Source organism: Marmota marmota, unplaced genomic scaffold (assembly GCF_001458135.2).
Source record: "Marmota marmota marmota unplaced genomic scaffold, marMar, whole genome shotgun sequence".
Classification (NCBI taxonomy): Eukaryota; Metazoa; Chordata; class Mammalia; order Rodentia; family Sciuridae; genus Marmota; species Marmota marmota.
In genome coordinates, this window is record NW_026000240.1 from 32,345,880 (window position 1) to 32,363,262 (window position 17,383).

At 39.2% G+C, this 17,383-nt stretch overlaps 1 protein-coding gene across 4 annotated transcripts in view; it reads right to left on the minus strand.

Moving 5' to 3' along the window:
• Col6a6 (collagen type VI alpha 6 chain) overlaps positions 1-17,383 on the minus strand; it is a 154,106-nt gene that overhangs the window by 21,219 nt on the left and 115,504 nt on the right. For 3 of the 4 annotated variants that reach the window (XR_007344131.1, XM_048794213.1, XM_015487073.2), the window contains exons 28-34: positions 16,891-16,926; positions 16,122-16,184; positions 10,328-10,390; positions 9,175-9,210; positions 9,023-9,059; positions 6,689-6,700; positions 3,989-4,482 (exon numbers count right to left, since the gene is read on the minus strand). Coding sequence is in view for 2 of the 4 variants with exons in the window: in XM_048794213.1 (XP_048650170.1) it covers positions 3,989-4,482; positions 6,689-6,700; positions 9,023-9,059; positions 9,175-9,210; positions 10,328-10,390; positions 16,122-16,184; positions 16,891-16,926 (741 nt within the window). In the remaining 2 variants the exon portion in view is untranslated. Of the gene's footprint in view, positions 1-3,988; positions 4,483-6,688; positions 6,701-9,022; positions 9,060-9,174; positions 9,211-10,327; positions 10,391-16,121; positions 16,583-16,890; positions 16,927-17,383 lie in introns of those variants that run through there. The other variant, XR_007344132.1, reaches the window with a different exon arrangement.

Sequence of the window (17,383 nt, forward strand, 5' to 3'; positions counted from 1 at the left end):
ATGGAGTATGTGATAACTGAAGACTTTGGCTAAAGTTCTAGACACAAATACATAGAGAAAAGAATACACAACATCTGGGAAAGACAGAAAGAGGGCTGGGGTTGTGGCTCATTCCACATGTGCGAGACCCTGGGTTCGATCCTCAGCACCACATAAAAATAAATAAGTGAAATAAAGGTATTGTGTCCAGAGGCAGCTTACCTGGACTTGGGGCCAGAGGATACCTTGGGCCCTATCTAGGTCCTTTTGCCGTATTTTTCTTATGGTATGTGCATGTGTGTACTTAAACTACCTTAAACTGGTTCTGATGATCTATAAACAAAGTGCCTTGGGTAATACACTAGCAGAAAGAGTCTGCACTGCTAATGGTTTTAAGAGATGTCTCTGTGCACAGTTTCAAGTCTATCAAACCCTTGCTCCCACTGTGAAGGTTGACGGGAAACTGAACCAGTGTCGGTACAGAGGACACAGATCAGACCATTTGGGAAGGGGAAGAGCTTTCTCATTGCCACCTACCAAGATCCAGGGGCCCACCCTAAATTGGAAGTCTTAGTGGGGAACTAGTAAAATTTCATCAGAAGAAGTAATTGCTACACAAATTCAGAGGAAAAACGCTAGTGACGAGACAAAGTGAAGACTGAGATTTTTTTTCCAGTCAAAAATGGCCTTCCATTTTCCAGCTTGAAACCCCACTTTATACCACTGTGAAGAACTTGCAGGGTGGTGATCACCATCCTTGTGCAAAGAAACAGGAAAATCAGTCCTTGCTCTTGAAATAGCTGCTTTTGAGGCCTACCACACAAGTCTGCTCAGGTACCAAATTCCACCCTGGCCTACTGAACTCTCCATGAATTGAGATTTGAAAAAATACCTGGTAAGTACAAAACAAATTAGGGTTTTAAAATATAATCCCAAAATAAAATAAAGATGCATGGTGTCATTAGACCTCTGAGGTCTGTTCTAAAACAGAACAAAACAAAACAAAAACAAAAAAACCAAAAACTACAACACTTTCAGTAAAGGTAAAACACAATGGAAGAGAATGCATAGAAAACAGGAAAAGACAGCAAACACAAGTTGCAATTTCTCTTCTGTAATGTCAGACACTGTGTTCTAACCAACTGGTAGCATTTGCCTTGGTTTTGAACCCTAACCCTAACCCTATCTATCTAGGCAGGGCTGTTTAAGGCATGTCATGTGTGGGGGGGGGAAATTTCTGTTTTCTTATTTATTCTTGTATCCTCAGAGCCTGGAACAGCACCTGGTACTGTTAAGGTGCTCACTAAACATTTGTCATATGAAAGGAATTCTGACTTCATTAGTAAATCTTCTGCTTCTGCTCAAGGGCTCTTGGTGGTCAATGCCACTCGATTTTATGAGGTTCTGTTTTCAAAAATTTGAAACTTCATTATGAAAGTCTCTAGGCTATTTGGGTAGAATCAAGAAGCCAGATTTACCAGTCTCTGAAATGATTAACGTTCAAGTTTTTAAACAATGAAATACCTCCTTATAAATAATATACTGTACAGGTCACTTTGAGTGGGTGGATAGAGTTATGTCTAAGTTTATATCATAAGTGCTACCAATTGTTTGCAACAAGATGTAAAGTTGTGTCTTGTTTTGTGGCTAAATAAAGCCAGCAGATGAGAGAATTATGAGGACTGTGTATAAACAACATCACTTATAGAATTTTTAACCTGCCGCTTCTCCTAACAGCTTCATTTGCATAGCCTGGCCCCCCTCTTTCCTAATTTATGTGCATAACCCTCTCATTCTGAGAGTTGGTTCAATGATGCTGATAGCATTTTCTGTTCTGGAACTTCCCAGACTTTGTTTTTTAAATGTGATTCTGCAATCTGTACCCGTGGTAAAAATGGGAGTTCATAGCCCACTTGAATCAAATGTATGAAATATGATATATCAAGAGCATTGTAATGTTTTGAATAATAATAATAATAATAATAATAATAATAATAATAATAATAATAAAACAGGTTTTAGTTTAACAGTATCAAGCTATTAAGTGATAATCATGATAATTAAAGCAGAAGCTATCATTCCCAGTGCTTTCTATGTGTCCGGCTTCATACCAACTTTAGAAAATAGGTACTGCTCTCTATATTTTCAGGTGAGAAATATATTTGAACTTCATTCTGCTTATTTCAACATTTTCACTGAAAAAAGTAGAGAGCTGGAAAAGGCTTCCAAAAGCCACTTAGTCCTAGGTCCCAGTCTCTAGAAAGATAGAAGTCACGCTGACTGGAGAGTCATTGCCCCCATTCAGGGCCTTCAGAGAAAGGCACTGTCTTGACCACCCATTGAATCCACACCAACGCTAAATTAAAATTACCCTCTGACAGTTCTTTCTTGAGCCTAACCTGAAGTTACCTGTGCTGCTCTAATAGGAAGTTTTGCAAAGCTGAATCTCAGCTAATTTTTCTGAAGTCATAACTTTTCACCTACTTGAAGAGAATAACTGAGTGGCTTTTTATCTTCTGTTATCTAAATGAAGTAACTTTTGATTGGTTGACCTTTTTATTCATTTGCTGCTGCCTAGGGCCCCTCTTCATAATCTGTCTCCACATGAATGGAGAAGCAAACAGCATGGGGACCAACACAGCTAACTGGAAGGATACTTTGCTGGTCTGGTGGTTCTTTGTAATGGAGCCCTGCCTTGGAGCCTCTATGGACAGGGTATTATGAATTTATGCATGGATGTCTTCATCCCAGGTGGTTTATTTAGGAATGTTACAAATTAAGAGTTAATCCCCAATTATGAGGCCATAATTTTTTAAATGTCTTTTCTTTTATAAAATCTGGATTTTTATGTAATTGGTGAAGTTTAGCCAATTGGTTTTCACTGTGTAGGAATGACTAGTACCCTGGCTATTTAAGTGGCATCTGTGTATGTTTAATGGTCTCCCGATTCAGTGTCTTTAGATGCAATTCAGAGTAGCTTGTGGAAGCACTAGAGCAGTAAACCTGGAGTCAAGGCCTGGCATTGCCTCCTCTTAGCTGTGCAAACCTGGATAAGTAGCTTAACTTTGAAGTCTAGGCTCAGTTTTCTCATTCATAAAGTGAGAACCACTGTTATCCATTTCATAATACTACTTTTGAGAATTAAACAGTATAATGCATATAAGGGCTTAATATGTTCCTGGTATATGAGCAATAAATCTTCCCTTTTTTTTTTTTTTTTCTTTTGTTGTATGGGGATTGAACCCAGGGATGGTTTACCCCTGAGCTAAACGACATCCCCAGATTTTTTAATTTTTTTAAATTTTGAGACAGGGTCCTGCTAAATTGCCTATAATTTTTCATCCATCTGCCTCAGCCTCCCCAGGAGCTGGGATTACAGGTGTGCCTGGAAAAATAAACATTTCTAATTGTCACGGGCCAGCCGTGGGCTGTGTGTGTGAGCTGTGAGCATTTTAAGCACATGAGCAGACTGGACTGAGGTCGCCTCTCTGTCTGGGCTATGCATGTGTGGGTCCTTTTCCCCCAGGCTCTGCTTTTTGATCCCACCCAGCACCTGAGATGGGTGTAGCCTTCCAAGATGTCAATCTGCTGACCACAAGACTTCACCAGGCTAGACTCAACCAACCCCCTGAAACCTGACCCCCCCTCATTGGGGTGGAACTTTCTAGAGTGCCTTCCCTTCAATAAAAAGGAGCTTCAGAACCTCCTCCTCTTCTTTTTTTGTCTGTCTCCTTTGTGGGAGCTGGAGCAGAGAAGCCATTGCTGAAGAATCCCAAGAACAAAGGTCTTTTCTCCATCTCGGCGTGGTCATTTCTGCCAACCCAAAGTCACCTGGAGTGACCCTGAATGACTTAGTCACGCCTCATGGCCTCTAATCATTCCATTCTGCCAACTCAGGATGACTTTGGTTTTTGAGAGCAAGGGAAGGTAGTTCTCTGCTTTCTTAGGAGGCTGCTGAATAGAGGAGAAATAAAAGAGTGAAGAAAGGCGAAGAGCTTCATCCTCTTACCGCAAACGCGCGTTTGACGGAGGGCACGTTGCTGAAGGCGATCACCACGGGAATGATGTCCAGGGCGCTGAATTCCATGGTGGCCGCGGCGATGGACTGGGCATCGGCCGACGGACCGCTGCTGAAGAACGTGGCGATTCTTCTCGTGGAAGTCCCGGGAAGGGTCCGCTTGAAGACGTTCCTGGAAATGAACCTCATGGCCTTGCCCATCTCCCTGCCCTCTGAGGATCTCTCGTAAGGCACAGCTTCGATTTCCCTGAGAAGCTGGTCCTTCCGGTAGGTGTCCGAGAGGCGCACCAGGTGCCTGGCGTGCGAGTCGTAGGAGAGGACGGCGACGCGCGCCCCCACGGGGCAGTGGTTCTCCCGGACCTTCACGTCTCTCACCAGGGAGGCCACTATCCCCTTCATCCGCTGGAACTCCTCCTCCGTGACATCCCGGGACTGGTCCAAAGCAAACGCCAGCTCGGTTGGATGCACGGGGCATTCAGGTTTTCCTAAAAAGACAAGACCGTGCCCCTTTAAATGTCACTCACTGTGCTTACCTCCAACAAGACCAAGAAGGTGGAGTGAGTTTCAATGTTAACTACTCAAAACATTTAAGCATTCAATAATTAATGATTTCCATATTACAACAAAACATGCAAAAATGTTGAATATTTAAATCTTGAAATAATTGAAAGTGCTAGTCGAAAAAGCCAACTTTGCTCCTTTGAAGGAAGTGCAAAAGAGAAAAGTGCCAAATTCAAGGTGATCGGTTATGAAATTTAATTAGCGAATCCCTTCTAAATGAGTAGAGAGCTTCTGGTAATGCCCTTTAGCCCTACCGAGATTGGATTAAAGGTATTGTATTTTGTTGCTGGAACTTCCACTCAAACTAAAATAAATTCTGTCTTAATGAGAAAATGGAACAAGTGTTAAAAAAAAAAAAAAGAATGACTGTGAAAGCCCCTTTGATAATTTCAGAAAAAAAATAGAAGTGATGTGCAGTACACAGAACAGATCGTGAGTTGTAAAGAGTAGGCAAGAAAGGGTGGTATTTAGAGCCTGGCCCAAAAACTAACATAGGACCATCTTCAAATTACTTATCCTCTCTGCCTCAGTTTCCTTTTCTGTAAAATCTGAGTCATAATATCACCTAGTGCCCAGGCCTGTGGTGAGGACTAAATGATTCAGCACGAATAAATCACTTAGAACTGAAGTGCCTAACACAAAGAGGTGCTCAATAATACTAAGCCATTGTTCTTAAAATGACTTTGCCATTTGTGGCAGAGAATAGCCCTAACGATAAAAAGAAGACATGGAAGGCTTTAACTGATAACTTTTTTTCCCCCAAGGAGCAGGAGTTTATATTTTAACACTGGAGATCACACCCAGGCAAAGCAAGCACTCTACCACAGAGAATAATAAATGATTTCCTGTCTCCATTGAGAGGAACCCAAATCAAACTGTTCATCTCAATGGAGACACGAAATAATTTATGATTCTCTGAATCTAACTAATGGGCTGAGAAGACTTTTAAAAATTGAGGCCATGTTAATTTTGCAATTAAAAAATGATTAGGCTAGGCACAAATATTAAATTGATTCTGCTAGCTCTTGTTATTTTTATATGGGAGCAACTACAAAGTTTCAGGCATGATATAGAGATACAAGAAAAAAAGAAATATTCCTAGCCACCTTATGATAATATGCCAAACCCAGCTCAATCCAGCCTCTGCCTACATCCCCGTTTTTTCATGTGCCCACTGTCACCAGGCCCTGTCAGTCCCTGGAAATAGCTAGAGGTTTTTCCTGTTCCCTTGGTCTTTGCATTTGGAATTCCCCTGCCTGACTGTGTTTCCTTCAGCTAGACTTCAAGTCCACTGCCTAAGAACGCTCCTGTGTCTAAAAGCATCTCCCCTCCCCTCACATTATCCTGTGCCAGAGTCTCTCACGCTGTATCTCTTCACAGCAGCCACAGGATTCTGAATTCTTTCCTTTGTTCATTTTCTAGGTCTTTCATGAGAATGGAAGTTTCTAAGGACGGGAGCCTTGTCTATTTTTTGACTCTGTGTCCCCAGTGCCTAATATAGAGACTGGCACATAGTAGGCCTTCAATAAATATTTGTTGAACACATGTACAGGCAACCAGAGGGCAAGAGTTGGTGGATTTATATAAAAATTGTAAGGGTTTAAATGTATATATGGATTTACACAAAAACATCACATAAGAAGCATTTGTTGAAATACTTGAAAACTATATTAGGCCAAATTGGTGATTCTCATTAAGCATGAGCTACATAGTTTTTGCATTACCCGAGCTGCACATTCCACTTACTTGCTATTTGACCATCCCTACTTTATTCTGTTCTCTGCATCTTAATCTTTAATCACTGGTCTACAGAGAGGATAGGAGAAAAAGAACAAAGGGAAAATTTCATTACAAAAAAAAAAAAAAGCCTAGCAGTAAGTAATTGATGATGTTAGCCTTTAACATATTTTAATACTAAGAAAGCTTACCCATTTTGCTTGAGAAATAGCTGTGAAGCTCAGTTAAAACTGAGATATTGGAGGTAGGTCTCTGCTACCAGCATGAGGCAGCAAAGAAAGCCCTGATAAAATTTGTATCAGCTGTCAGGCAACACATTATTCTAACTCTTCTTTCCAGATGTATGACATTTTGGAGCTTGATTAAAACATGCTGTAAATAAAGATTACTCACCATGTCCACCCGCTGGGGAAGAAGAACAAAGGAGACTGGGTTATTATTTGGTGGGAGAATAGAGTTCTCTAACAATGTCAGAAAATCATGGCAGTGAAATCCTGCCTTGTCTGTTTTTTGTAGATGACTCAAAAATCAAGGCAACAATTAGGCTTTGGAGAAGATGCAGACAGAGCCCCAATCTTGGTAAAGCACTGTTCCTTCTATAAGGAAAGGCATGGGAATAAGGGGTAGATAATATTCAGACATAAATCAACAGCCTGCTGCCAGCTGTCAGAGGCAGAGAATCTCTGCCTGGAAGGGTCATGATGTTGCAAGGAGCTACACTGGATTTGGAAAAGTGAAAAGTCCTAACTCTACATTTTCCCCATGTACAAAATATTCCCATCTGAAATTTCCCCATCTAAAATTTTCCCACATACATATTTATAGCTATCAACTACACACGCGCCACACACACACACACACACACACACACATACACACACTGTATGTATAGCATGTGTTGTGGATCCCTCATCTGATGCTTAGGAATAGAAATGTTTCAGATTTCAGATTTCTTCAGCGTTCATATGCACAATGAGCTATCTTGGCGATGGGATCCAAGTCTAAACATGAAATTCATACACATTTCATATATCTCTTACACACATGGCCTGAAGATAATTTTATACAACATTTTTAGTGAGCCTGCATTTTGACTGTGACCTATCACATGAAGTCAGATGTGAAGTTTTCCATCTGTGGTATCATGTCAGCAATAAAAAAGTTTCAGATTTTGGAGCATTGTAGAGTTTATATTTGGGATGCTTAACGCATGTATGTGCATATTTCTATATTATTATATAAACATCAGAAATGGATTTACTCTTAAGTAAATGATCATTTATTCTAGACCTCCACTGTGCAATATGGCAGACATGAGTCATTGGTAATTATTTAAATTTTAAATAATTAAAATTAACTTACACTTTCTACATGGCAAGTATTGAAAGCTACATGCGATGGCTACTCTATCGGACAGGGCAGTGGACACTTCTGTCATTGAGAATGTTCTATTGGAATCTGCTTTAGACCTCTTACTTGCAGAGGTCCCTTGCACGGCTCTGCCTGGAAGAGGCCCTAGCCATGTTGCTCATATGATCATATGCTTTTGTAAAATATGCAAGAATTAGGTAAGTAATGTAATCACAATGACATTTTGTAAAATATGCAGTTGTGATTTCCGTTCTTGTTCTAAGTAATACTTGTGAAATAATTTTCTACCTACTTTTGGATTTGCAATTTTGTAGTGAGCCCCTCAAATTTTAATAGTTCAGGTCCCATCAGATCTGGGTCATTAGAGATTACATAGCCCTAAGTCAGAAAACTTATTGTGCTAATTCAGCTGCAAAACAACCAGTCTTTTGTCACCCAGTGTATAAATTTTGATTCCCATCTTGGTTCCATTCTGCTACCAAAAGAGTGCTGACCTATACTGTTTTCTAGAGCTTTGTCTGTGTCTTTCTGAACAACTCTTGTCTGCAGAAATGGGCTCCTACTTGTCCATCTCCCTCCCAAACCCCCAAAGGTCTTGAGGAAACTTTTGACTCTTTTTGGTCATAGTACTTATTTGGGAAGGACTACATATGTGGAAGTGGACATTCGACATGATTAAACTTCAACTCTTCATCTTGTACATGGATTTTTTTTTTTATGGTATCAACACATATTTTGAAAGCAGAATTTTTTATGAGGGTCTTAAACTCCAAAGAGCATTTGCCAAATCTAAATGCCTTCTTGCTTTTAAAATTTTGCAGCAGAGAGAAAAATATATTGGCAGAACATGCATTATCATGAGTTTTACAAGCAAATCAATCATCCTAACTAAAAGTAATCAAACACATCCGTCCAGGAAAGGCGTAATAAGCCATAAATCAAAGGCAAGGCTCCCACCCACTGGGACACCCTGTCACCATGGCTCTTTCACACTGGCAAATTCAATTCTGTCAGTTATTGTCAGGTGCTAATAATCATTTAAAAGAAGTCCAGTGTGACTCTCCACTGATTGGTTCACCACTTAGGAGAGCTGTGACCTCAAAGCTCAATTTTCCCCAGGTCCAAAGCACTAGCTATATTGCTGCTTATTAGTTCTTGGAACGGGTTCCAATAGGCAGACCAGCAGCTACACCAGGACTTAAGAACCACCAGCCCATGATGACTCAAATTTATGCAGTGACACATCTGATTTTAAGAAATTGGCAGGTGCATCGTCTCAGTTCTGAGTGCAGGGCTCCCGGCTTCCCTTCTACGAAAGCTGACGGCTTGGGTGGTAGTTTTTCGAAGGGTACTTACGACTGTGGTCCCGCACATATTGAATGAGGTCACATGTCTGCAGTTCAAAAATCAAACAGAGAGAATTTAGCCAACAGATGCTCGGTCACGACACGCAAAACTAAATAAATTTAATGGAGTGCTCAGAACACTCAGAGAGAAGAGATACATACTGAAAATGAAGCCAATCCTTTGGCCCCTTTCACGCCCTGGGGAAACAAACAAAAAAAATGTTTTATAGCTTTAGACACATGGGGGGCCAGAATCTGCAGCATCATTGCCCTGAGGATGTGATGGTTTTTAGGTTTTTATTCTTAAAGGGAACAAAAAATACAGGTTGGAGACTCAGGACCTAATGAAGAGGAGCATGCTCAGGGGGACAGATGGGGAGCAGCAAGCTTGATACGCTCGGCCTCCAAGGTCGCTTTTCTGCAGCCCCTTCTCTGAAGGACAGGGTTGTCCAGAAGCTAAGGATGGAGCTGGCAACTTGACACAGGCATGCAGAGCTTGGGAGCAGAGATGGGGAGCAGGTCTACAGCTCAGCACTAAAAAGATGGAACCATTCGTGCTTGGCTGTCCCTCCTGTGCTCGACAGACGGAGTTCTTCACCCCATGCCTTGCTTCTGTCACTGAGCAGCAGCCCAAGCAGAGCCTTCATCTGTCCCCACCACTGGTTGGATGACAAAAGGACTCAAACCAAACATCTGGAGGGGTTGCCTTGAGTTGTCTTCCCAAACCGAATACGTATATGTATACGTTACACACATATAATATACATATATATATGCAATTATAAACACATATGCATATATATTCATCAGGTTGGGAATAGAAAGAACAATGTGGAATTGGTTTTAATTTTAGATGTCCAGTCCCATTTTTGGAATGGGAAGAATCCAGCTTCTCTGGAAGAGACACCCAAGGAAAAATGCATTGGAGCCCCACCTAGACTCCTGAAGCAAATAATAAGCTCCATGTGAATGCCACTTTGATCAAATTCATTATTCATTAATTTCCCTTCATTCGCTGATCCTGTATTAAATGCAGCAAGAGAGCAATTATTGGATAGATAAGTAAAATTTACTGACAATTGAGAAATCTCATTTTAGTCTTATACTTTTTGTTTCTTCCTCCAATTTTCCCCACCGCCTAAGAGATAAATGTTAGTCTGCATTTTTTTCCTTCCTTTTGCAGAGCTCATGAAATAGCAAAAATAACGGCCAAACAGCAGAAGCAGAAGGTGCACATATTTGGACAATGAAGCGTTCTTGTGTTAACTTTTTAAGTGACAAAGGTTCCAATATGGTTTATAACTTTTCTACTTACCTTGCGTCCAGGGGGTCCTGTCTCCCCAGGGGCTCCTGGCTCTCCTGGAAGTCCAGCAGATATCTCAAAGCAGAATTTATTTATTTAAAATCATATTTACACACACACACACACACACACACACACACATATATATATATATATATGTGTTTTAAATTTAAATATCAAAGGTGAAAACTCAAAAGTGAATTTTCACTTTCATTGTAGAAAACTGAGAGATTTCCAAAAGGCACAAAGAGTGAAAAAAAAATGCTGGGTACTGTGGTGCACACCTGTAATCCCAGCAGCCTTGGGAGGCTGAGGCAGAAGGACTGTGGGTTCAACACCAGCCTCAGCAACAGCGAGGCACTAAGCAACTCAGTAAGACCCTGTCTCTAAATAAAATACAAAATAGGGCTGGGGATCTGTCCCTGAGTTCAATCCCCAGTACCCGTCCCCCCCAAAAAGAAAGAAAAAAACAATACATAACAATCCCTTCTTCCTCAGATAATCCTTGTTAACATTTTGATGTCTTTTCTTATTCTTTTAGGTGTTCAGTCCCATTTTTGGAACTGGAAGAATTCTGATTCTTTGGATGAAGAAGAATATATATATATATTAGTTTGTAAAACTTATTTGGATCATACTTTTTCCTGATGTCTTTTAAACTAAGTATGTAGCTCTGGATGTTTTCATGTTATTAAATATTCTTTTGTAAAATCACTTTTCATGGTTGCATAATATCCTGTTACATGAATGTACCATGATTTATTTAACCAGTCCCTTACTTTTGGCATTTAAATTTGTTGTTGTAGTAAGCAATACTACTGTAAAATCATACTCACAATTCTGATTATTAGGGAAAACTGCTAGGATTGGAAAAAGCTGGGTTGAAGGAGAAATTTTTATCTAAATGAGAATATTTATCTCTTTTTATCTAAACTAAAAAGCAAAAATAAATAAATAAATAAAAGCCCTAGAAAATAAAACTAAAATATAAAACCTCCTAAGATGACAACAATAAAAACAGAAACATTTAGCAGTTGGCTAGAAGGAAATGTAATAAACAGCAGTAATAAAAAAAAACAGTTGTTATCTGTTTACATGTGTCAGAATTTTTTCTATATGTATTCAGCAATATACTTTATCACTGAGAAAGCCAGGATTTACTATTTAAAAATAGGATAATATGCTGGTATACACCTGTAGTAATCCCAGCAGCTAAGGAAGCTAAGACAGGACGATTACAAGTTCAAGGCCAGCCTCGGCAATTTAGCAAAGCCCTAAGCAGCTTAGTAAGATCCTGTCTCAAAATTAAAAAAAAAAAAAAAATGGACTGAGGATGTGGCTCAGTGGCTAAGTACCCCTGGGTTCAATCCCTGCACCACCACCCCCAAATTACTTTCTTATGCAAAAGTCGTGGGGTTTACAACTTTTGCAATAATAAAAGCTGAAGTTGTCTACAATCAACTTAATTTGTAAAAACATTGCCTATGGAACAGTAAATAATTGTTGATGTCCTCTTGTATCCCAATGATATTGACCGTGTGCTAGTTTGAATAAAATAAACTCACTGACCATATTTTACTCAGAAGACATGGGGTTAACCTCGCCAAAGGAAAGATGATAGATTGAGTGTCTGCATTTCCTGTTGTCCTTTCTAACATTTTACCAAAAGTAAACTGAGTTTTTAAAAGGGCAGAGGCAACAATGATAAGAATTTGAAAGAGTAAAAAGGCAATAGACATAAAATTTTGGAGGCTGGAAAGCAGACGTGTGTTAGACACAAACCTGAAATAGCTAAGTCCTAAGCCAGCATCAGGGAAAGCCCAGGACTGACATGTCTGATATCACACATTCCCAGAAGGCTCAGGCTTTGACAGTACCAGATGCCACGAGAAGGGGAAGTGATGGGAAGGGGCCAGATAAGGAGGCTCAGTGGAAAATAATTTTAGGAGTCCCCAGATCTCCTTTCATTTTCAACAGTTCAGTGGTTGTCTCTTCTCTCCAACATGAAATAAACTGAGGTAAAACTGAGTTGAGACTCAGGAAGAGTTGAGGACCATCCAATGGTACCACTGAAACAGGAGATTCAAAGAAACAATGCACAATAAATGTGAGATCCTCCAGCTCTCTTTTTCCACATGGCTTCTAGAAAGCTGGCATATAGGCCTTTACTCTTCAGGCAGAAAACAGAAGGAATGTTTTAAGGGGAATCTAACTAAAGAAGAAAGACCTAAAAATACTGATATCAGAGGTTTGTTTAAAAAAAAAAAAAGTTTAGCCAGATCAGCCTCCAGTGAAATCTGTAGTTGGTAAATCCCATTCATATCCTCAGGGCTTCCAATCTGTCTTTTTCTCAAGTGTTAAATATGAAGCAATACCTCACTCTTGATACATATGAGAAATACAGATCAAAATAGAAAAACGCAGGAAACAGAATATATTGGGCAAAGAAGACTTAAAAATACTCATTTATATCCTTAGAGAGATAAGAAAAAATGCTCTATGAAACAAGAATAGTATATGATAAAAAAGGAACATGAAGAAAACAAAAATAAGTTCTTAAAGTATGAGAGAAACATTACAAGATAAAACCAAGGAACACAAAGTAGAACAAGAAGACAGAAAATAGGAGAGAGAAAGTAAAGGAGTAAATTGACAAACAAAATATAGGTATTCAAAAAACAGCAATAGAAGAGACAGAGGGGAAGAAAATCTTCGAAATAATTAACAATACTTTTGGAACCAAAGAGCACACATTTTGGCTCAAGGGGCCTTGAAAATTGATAAAAATGGACCATACACAGAGTCATAAAAAACATGAAATATCAATAGTAGGGACCAAGATATGATCCAATAGGGTTCCAGAGAGAGAATATTGGCCATGTAAAAAAAGTTAGGCACTTGAATTTCCTTGGACTTCCCAAAGCAATGAGAGAAGCTAGAAATAATGGAGAAATGACTGCCTTCAAAATCCTGAGAAATTATTTTTAAATCAGAATTATGTCCTATCCAAAGTATGCATCACATCTTAAGGTAGTGTCAAGCCATTTTCAGATGTTAGCTGTATCAAAAAAAAAAAAAAATGTACTGCTTGTTCATCTCCTCTTAGTGGGCTACTGGATGAGTTTTCCATGATGCAGGAGAGAAATCCAGAAGTAGTCTGGGAATGGGAATGAGGAGTCTGGGATCAGGAATGAGACACCAGAAGAAAAGTGAAGGGAATCCACAGGTGAAGGTAAGGGCGATTGCACTTTGGTTGGTGCCAAGCACAGTGGAAACCAGATCAAGCTGGTCAGGTTGAAGCTCTGGGTGGAGATTTGATAGGCTACCTGCTGAACCTACACGTCTTCAGAAGGGATTTGGATCAAAGGCAAATGATGGAAGGTAAATCAGCAACGTTTACAGTAATACCTAAAACTTAAAAATCAAAAGGTTGGGGCCAGAGGCATGACATTTAGAAACATATTGCCAATTCCAAAATCACCAGTTAGGAAATGAAAGTTGTTTCCGAGGAAAGGGAAATGGGAGGAGTTGAGAGGGGCAGAGAGATGACCAGTTATTAAATTTCTTCCTTTTTTTTTTTTTAATTTGACCAATAAAAATGCCATTAAAAACATTAACATGGTGTCGTCATTTTTAAACCAGCAGTTCTCAGCTGGGGAGAATTTTGCCACCCCTCCCCTAGCTGCCCCGACTTGGAGAGGTCTGCAGAGGTGTTTAGGGAGGGTGGGGTGATGCATGCAGCAGGGAGATGCCAGGTGTATTGCTAAACACCCACCAAAGCCTGGGGCAGCTCCCAAACAGGATTATCCAGCCTGAGATGTCAACAGTGTCAAGGTGAAAAGCCTGCCTGTTTCAAACTGTTTGTAAAGTTGTTGTTGTTTTTAATGAAAACACACGTACAAACAGAGCACATCTACACAAAATAAAACAGGTTAAAATCACCCCGAATTTTAAATTTTCAGAATTTAAGGCAAGGTTTTTTTTTTTTTACCAAAATCTTCCAATAGAAACTTCTGCTCTTTCAGGAGAAAAACCTGAGAATTTTTAATGTCTAAAACTTCAACTTTGAATGACAAAAATACTCAAAGCAGATGGATGGGTGAAAAAAGCCAGTCACAAACAATGCAACATGGATCACAAAGAAGAAATTCAAATATTTCCAATGGCCAAGAGGCAAAGTTTATATGTTTCATACTAGTTTATTGTTTTTCAAAAAAAAATGATTAATGTGCCATCTCGGGAAGGGAACACAATAAAGAGCTGAGCTTGTTAGCATGCTTCTGATGTTCAAGGTTAAACTGCTCTGTTAATAAGCCAAAGGAAATGATCCAGAGATATTTCAATGCAGATGACATCTAGATTAATTTGAAAGTCTTTTCCAATTATTTTTCTAATTAAATCAATCTTTTTCATTTTTGAAGGCATAAGGATAAAGGATAGCCACCAAAAAAAATGTTCAATATAGCTGGGAAGAAGTCCTCTTGGGAGAAGGAGGAAGAAGGGAGAGAGAACTTTCTTCATCTTGCACCCCTAAAACCTACATAAATATTCTCTATACATAAAGTTCTTGGTAGAGTCCATTATGACATAATTATCCAAGCATGGAACATATCTTATTCTAATTAGCACTCCATTCTTGTGGATGTACATGATGAAGGGATTCACTTAGGTATTTTTTTACATGTGCATTGGAAAATCATGTCCGATTCATTTGAGTGTCTTTCCTATTCCTATCCCTTCTCCCTTCCCTTCATGCCCCTCTGTTTAATCCACTGAACTTCTTTTCTTCCCCACCCACTCTATTGGTGGTTTAGCTTCCACATCATCGGTGAAAACATTCAGCCTTTGGATTGGCTTATTTCACTTAGCATGATAAATTTTTATCAGAGATTTTATTCTTCCTAATTCTCTTGACCAGTGCTATTATGAAGAAAGAGATGAAGACATTACTGAGATTCAATTGCCTTTATATAATCTTAAAAAAAACCCCACAGGCAACTCATTTGTTCATAGCCTAAGATATACAGAGTCATGGAATGTAAGAAATCTATTCTTAACCCCTCAGCCTTAGGTGAATTGATGCTTATGAGATGTCCTGGAGACATATCTTTCTTCTCATTGTCCCAGAGCATCAGGCAATAGCTAAGCCCCTCCATAAAATAATAAAGACACATTCAGTTATATACTAAACACAAATGTTCTCACAAAACTCAAGAAATTACCTTTCTGGGCTAAGATGGAACCTTTTAGCATATATCTTATTAAAAATAGCTTAACAATACCTCATTCATGAAGACAAGAAGTCAGGGGGCATTATTAAGTTGCATTCAATCTTGCAGGAGATAGGATTAAATTGATCATATTTTGGCTGTGTAAAACCTGTTTTGGATCACAAGGATTCCTTTGGGTAAAACAAAAAACAAAAAAAAAAACTTATTTTGTTCACTAAAAGGGAGCAGCTGAGAAATAAAACAACAAGGACATCTTCTTGCTGGCATTGAGAGATGAGTATAATAACCACTGAGCCACATCCCCAGCCCTCTTTTAATTTTTTTTTTTTTTTTAAATTTTAAGACAGGGTTTCACGAAGTTACTAAGGCTGGCTTTGAACTTGTGATCCTCCTGCCTCAGCTTCCGGAGCTGCTGGGATTACAGGCCTGCGCCATGGCGCCTAGCAAAATCCACACATTTTATAAGACTTTGGGAACAAGTCTATATAAGTCTATAGTCAAATGACTATATATACATGAAGAAGGACTTTCCGAAGTAGCTGAAGGGGTCAACAATGGGAATCTGAGAAGCTTACCGTTATACCTCTGGATCCTTTGGGTCCAGTCTCTCCTGGACTCCCAGGGACCCCCGTCTCACCCTAAGTGCATTAAAATGAAATGGTTATCGAAATCAAATCTATATCACAGAGATATATTTGTGCTTTTAAACTGATTCCAACATGAAGTCATTTTTCACATGTTCTTTTGTCTTTGAAGGCTTTTCTTTTCCTCTGTGAAGCTCTCACAAAGCTGGCACGGTGCATCGCTGGTCTCACAGTTATGTCTTCCCAAATAGAACTCAGATCCTGGGAGACGTGAACTTGTTTTGTCCTTAGACCCTATCACAGGACCTGGCATTTATCAAGTTTAGTAAATGTTTCCAGAAAAACTGGAAACCCTAAAGTTGAAAATATCTTAAGACAACTTACAAACATACTGAGAAAATTGAGCCAGGTGAAATCAGATCATTTTGACTTTCTTTACATTTTAGTTTTCTCTGAGGAAAGAAAAAAATACATATGATAGAGGGGAAGGATCACCCTGGAGAAGAAAATTTTCAGAAGGATTATTTTTCTTCCTTTACCTATGAATTAAAAAATCAGACATGAAATGTTTTTTGAAAGTCTTATACTTCTAAATAAAGGTATCATTTAAAAAAATTTGGCTTATTTGTTTCTTCCCTCTTTTCCCCTCAGAGGTAGAACATCTATTTAACAGGAACAGTCCTTCTGTTGGCCTAGGATATGTTCCCTAACCCCAGGAGTATTTCTGACAGATCTCTAAAGAATGCGAAGTACACAATACCTTAGGTCCACTCTCTCCAGGGAATCCTTCTTGTCCCTACAATTGACAGTAGAGAAGATTAATTGCACACATTGCCCAGTGTCTTTTTACTAACTCTAATTTATCTGCTGACTTGTTTAGTGCCTCTGAACCAACGAAGGGCTCAAACAGTTGCAAACTCGAAACCAAACAGTACTGTTGGAGAGACTAACTCCAATTTCTAAATTAAATAATTTATAGGTTTTCATCAAAACTTGACAACCTCAATAAGTGACTAAAAGGAACTTGAGGCTAAAGTGATTTGAGGAATTGCAAAATTGCCTCTTCTGCATACGTATAACAGAACACATGGTCATTTGACCCCGTGTCTCTGGAACAATCTTCTTAAAATGGATTTTCATGGGGAACTTGGAAACCTACAGAGTCTAAGCTTGATTATTCATTGTAAGGTCTTCCTTCCTTCCTTCCTTCCTTCCTTCCTTCCTTCCTTCCTTCCTTCCTTCCTTCCTTCCTT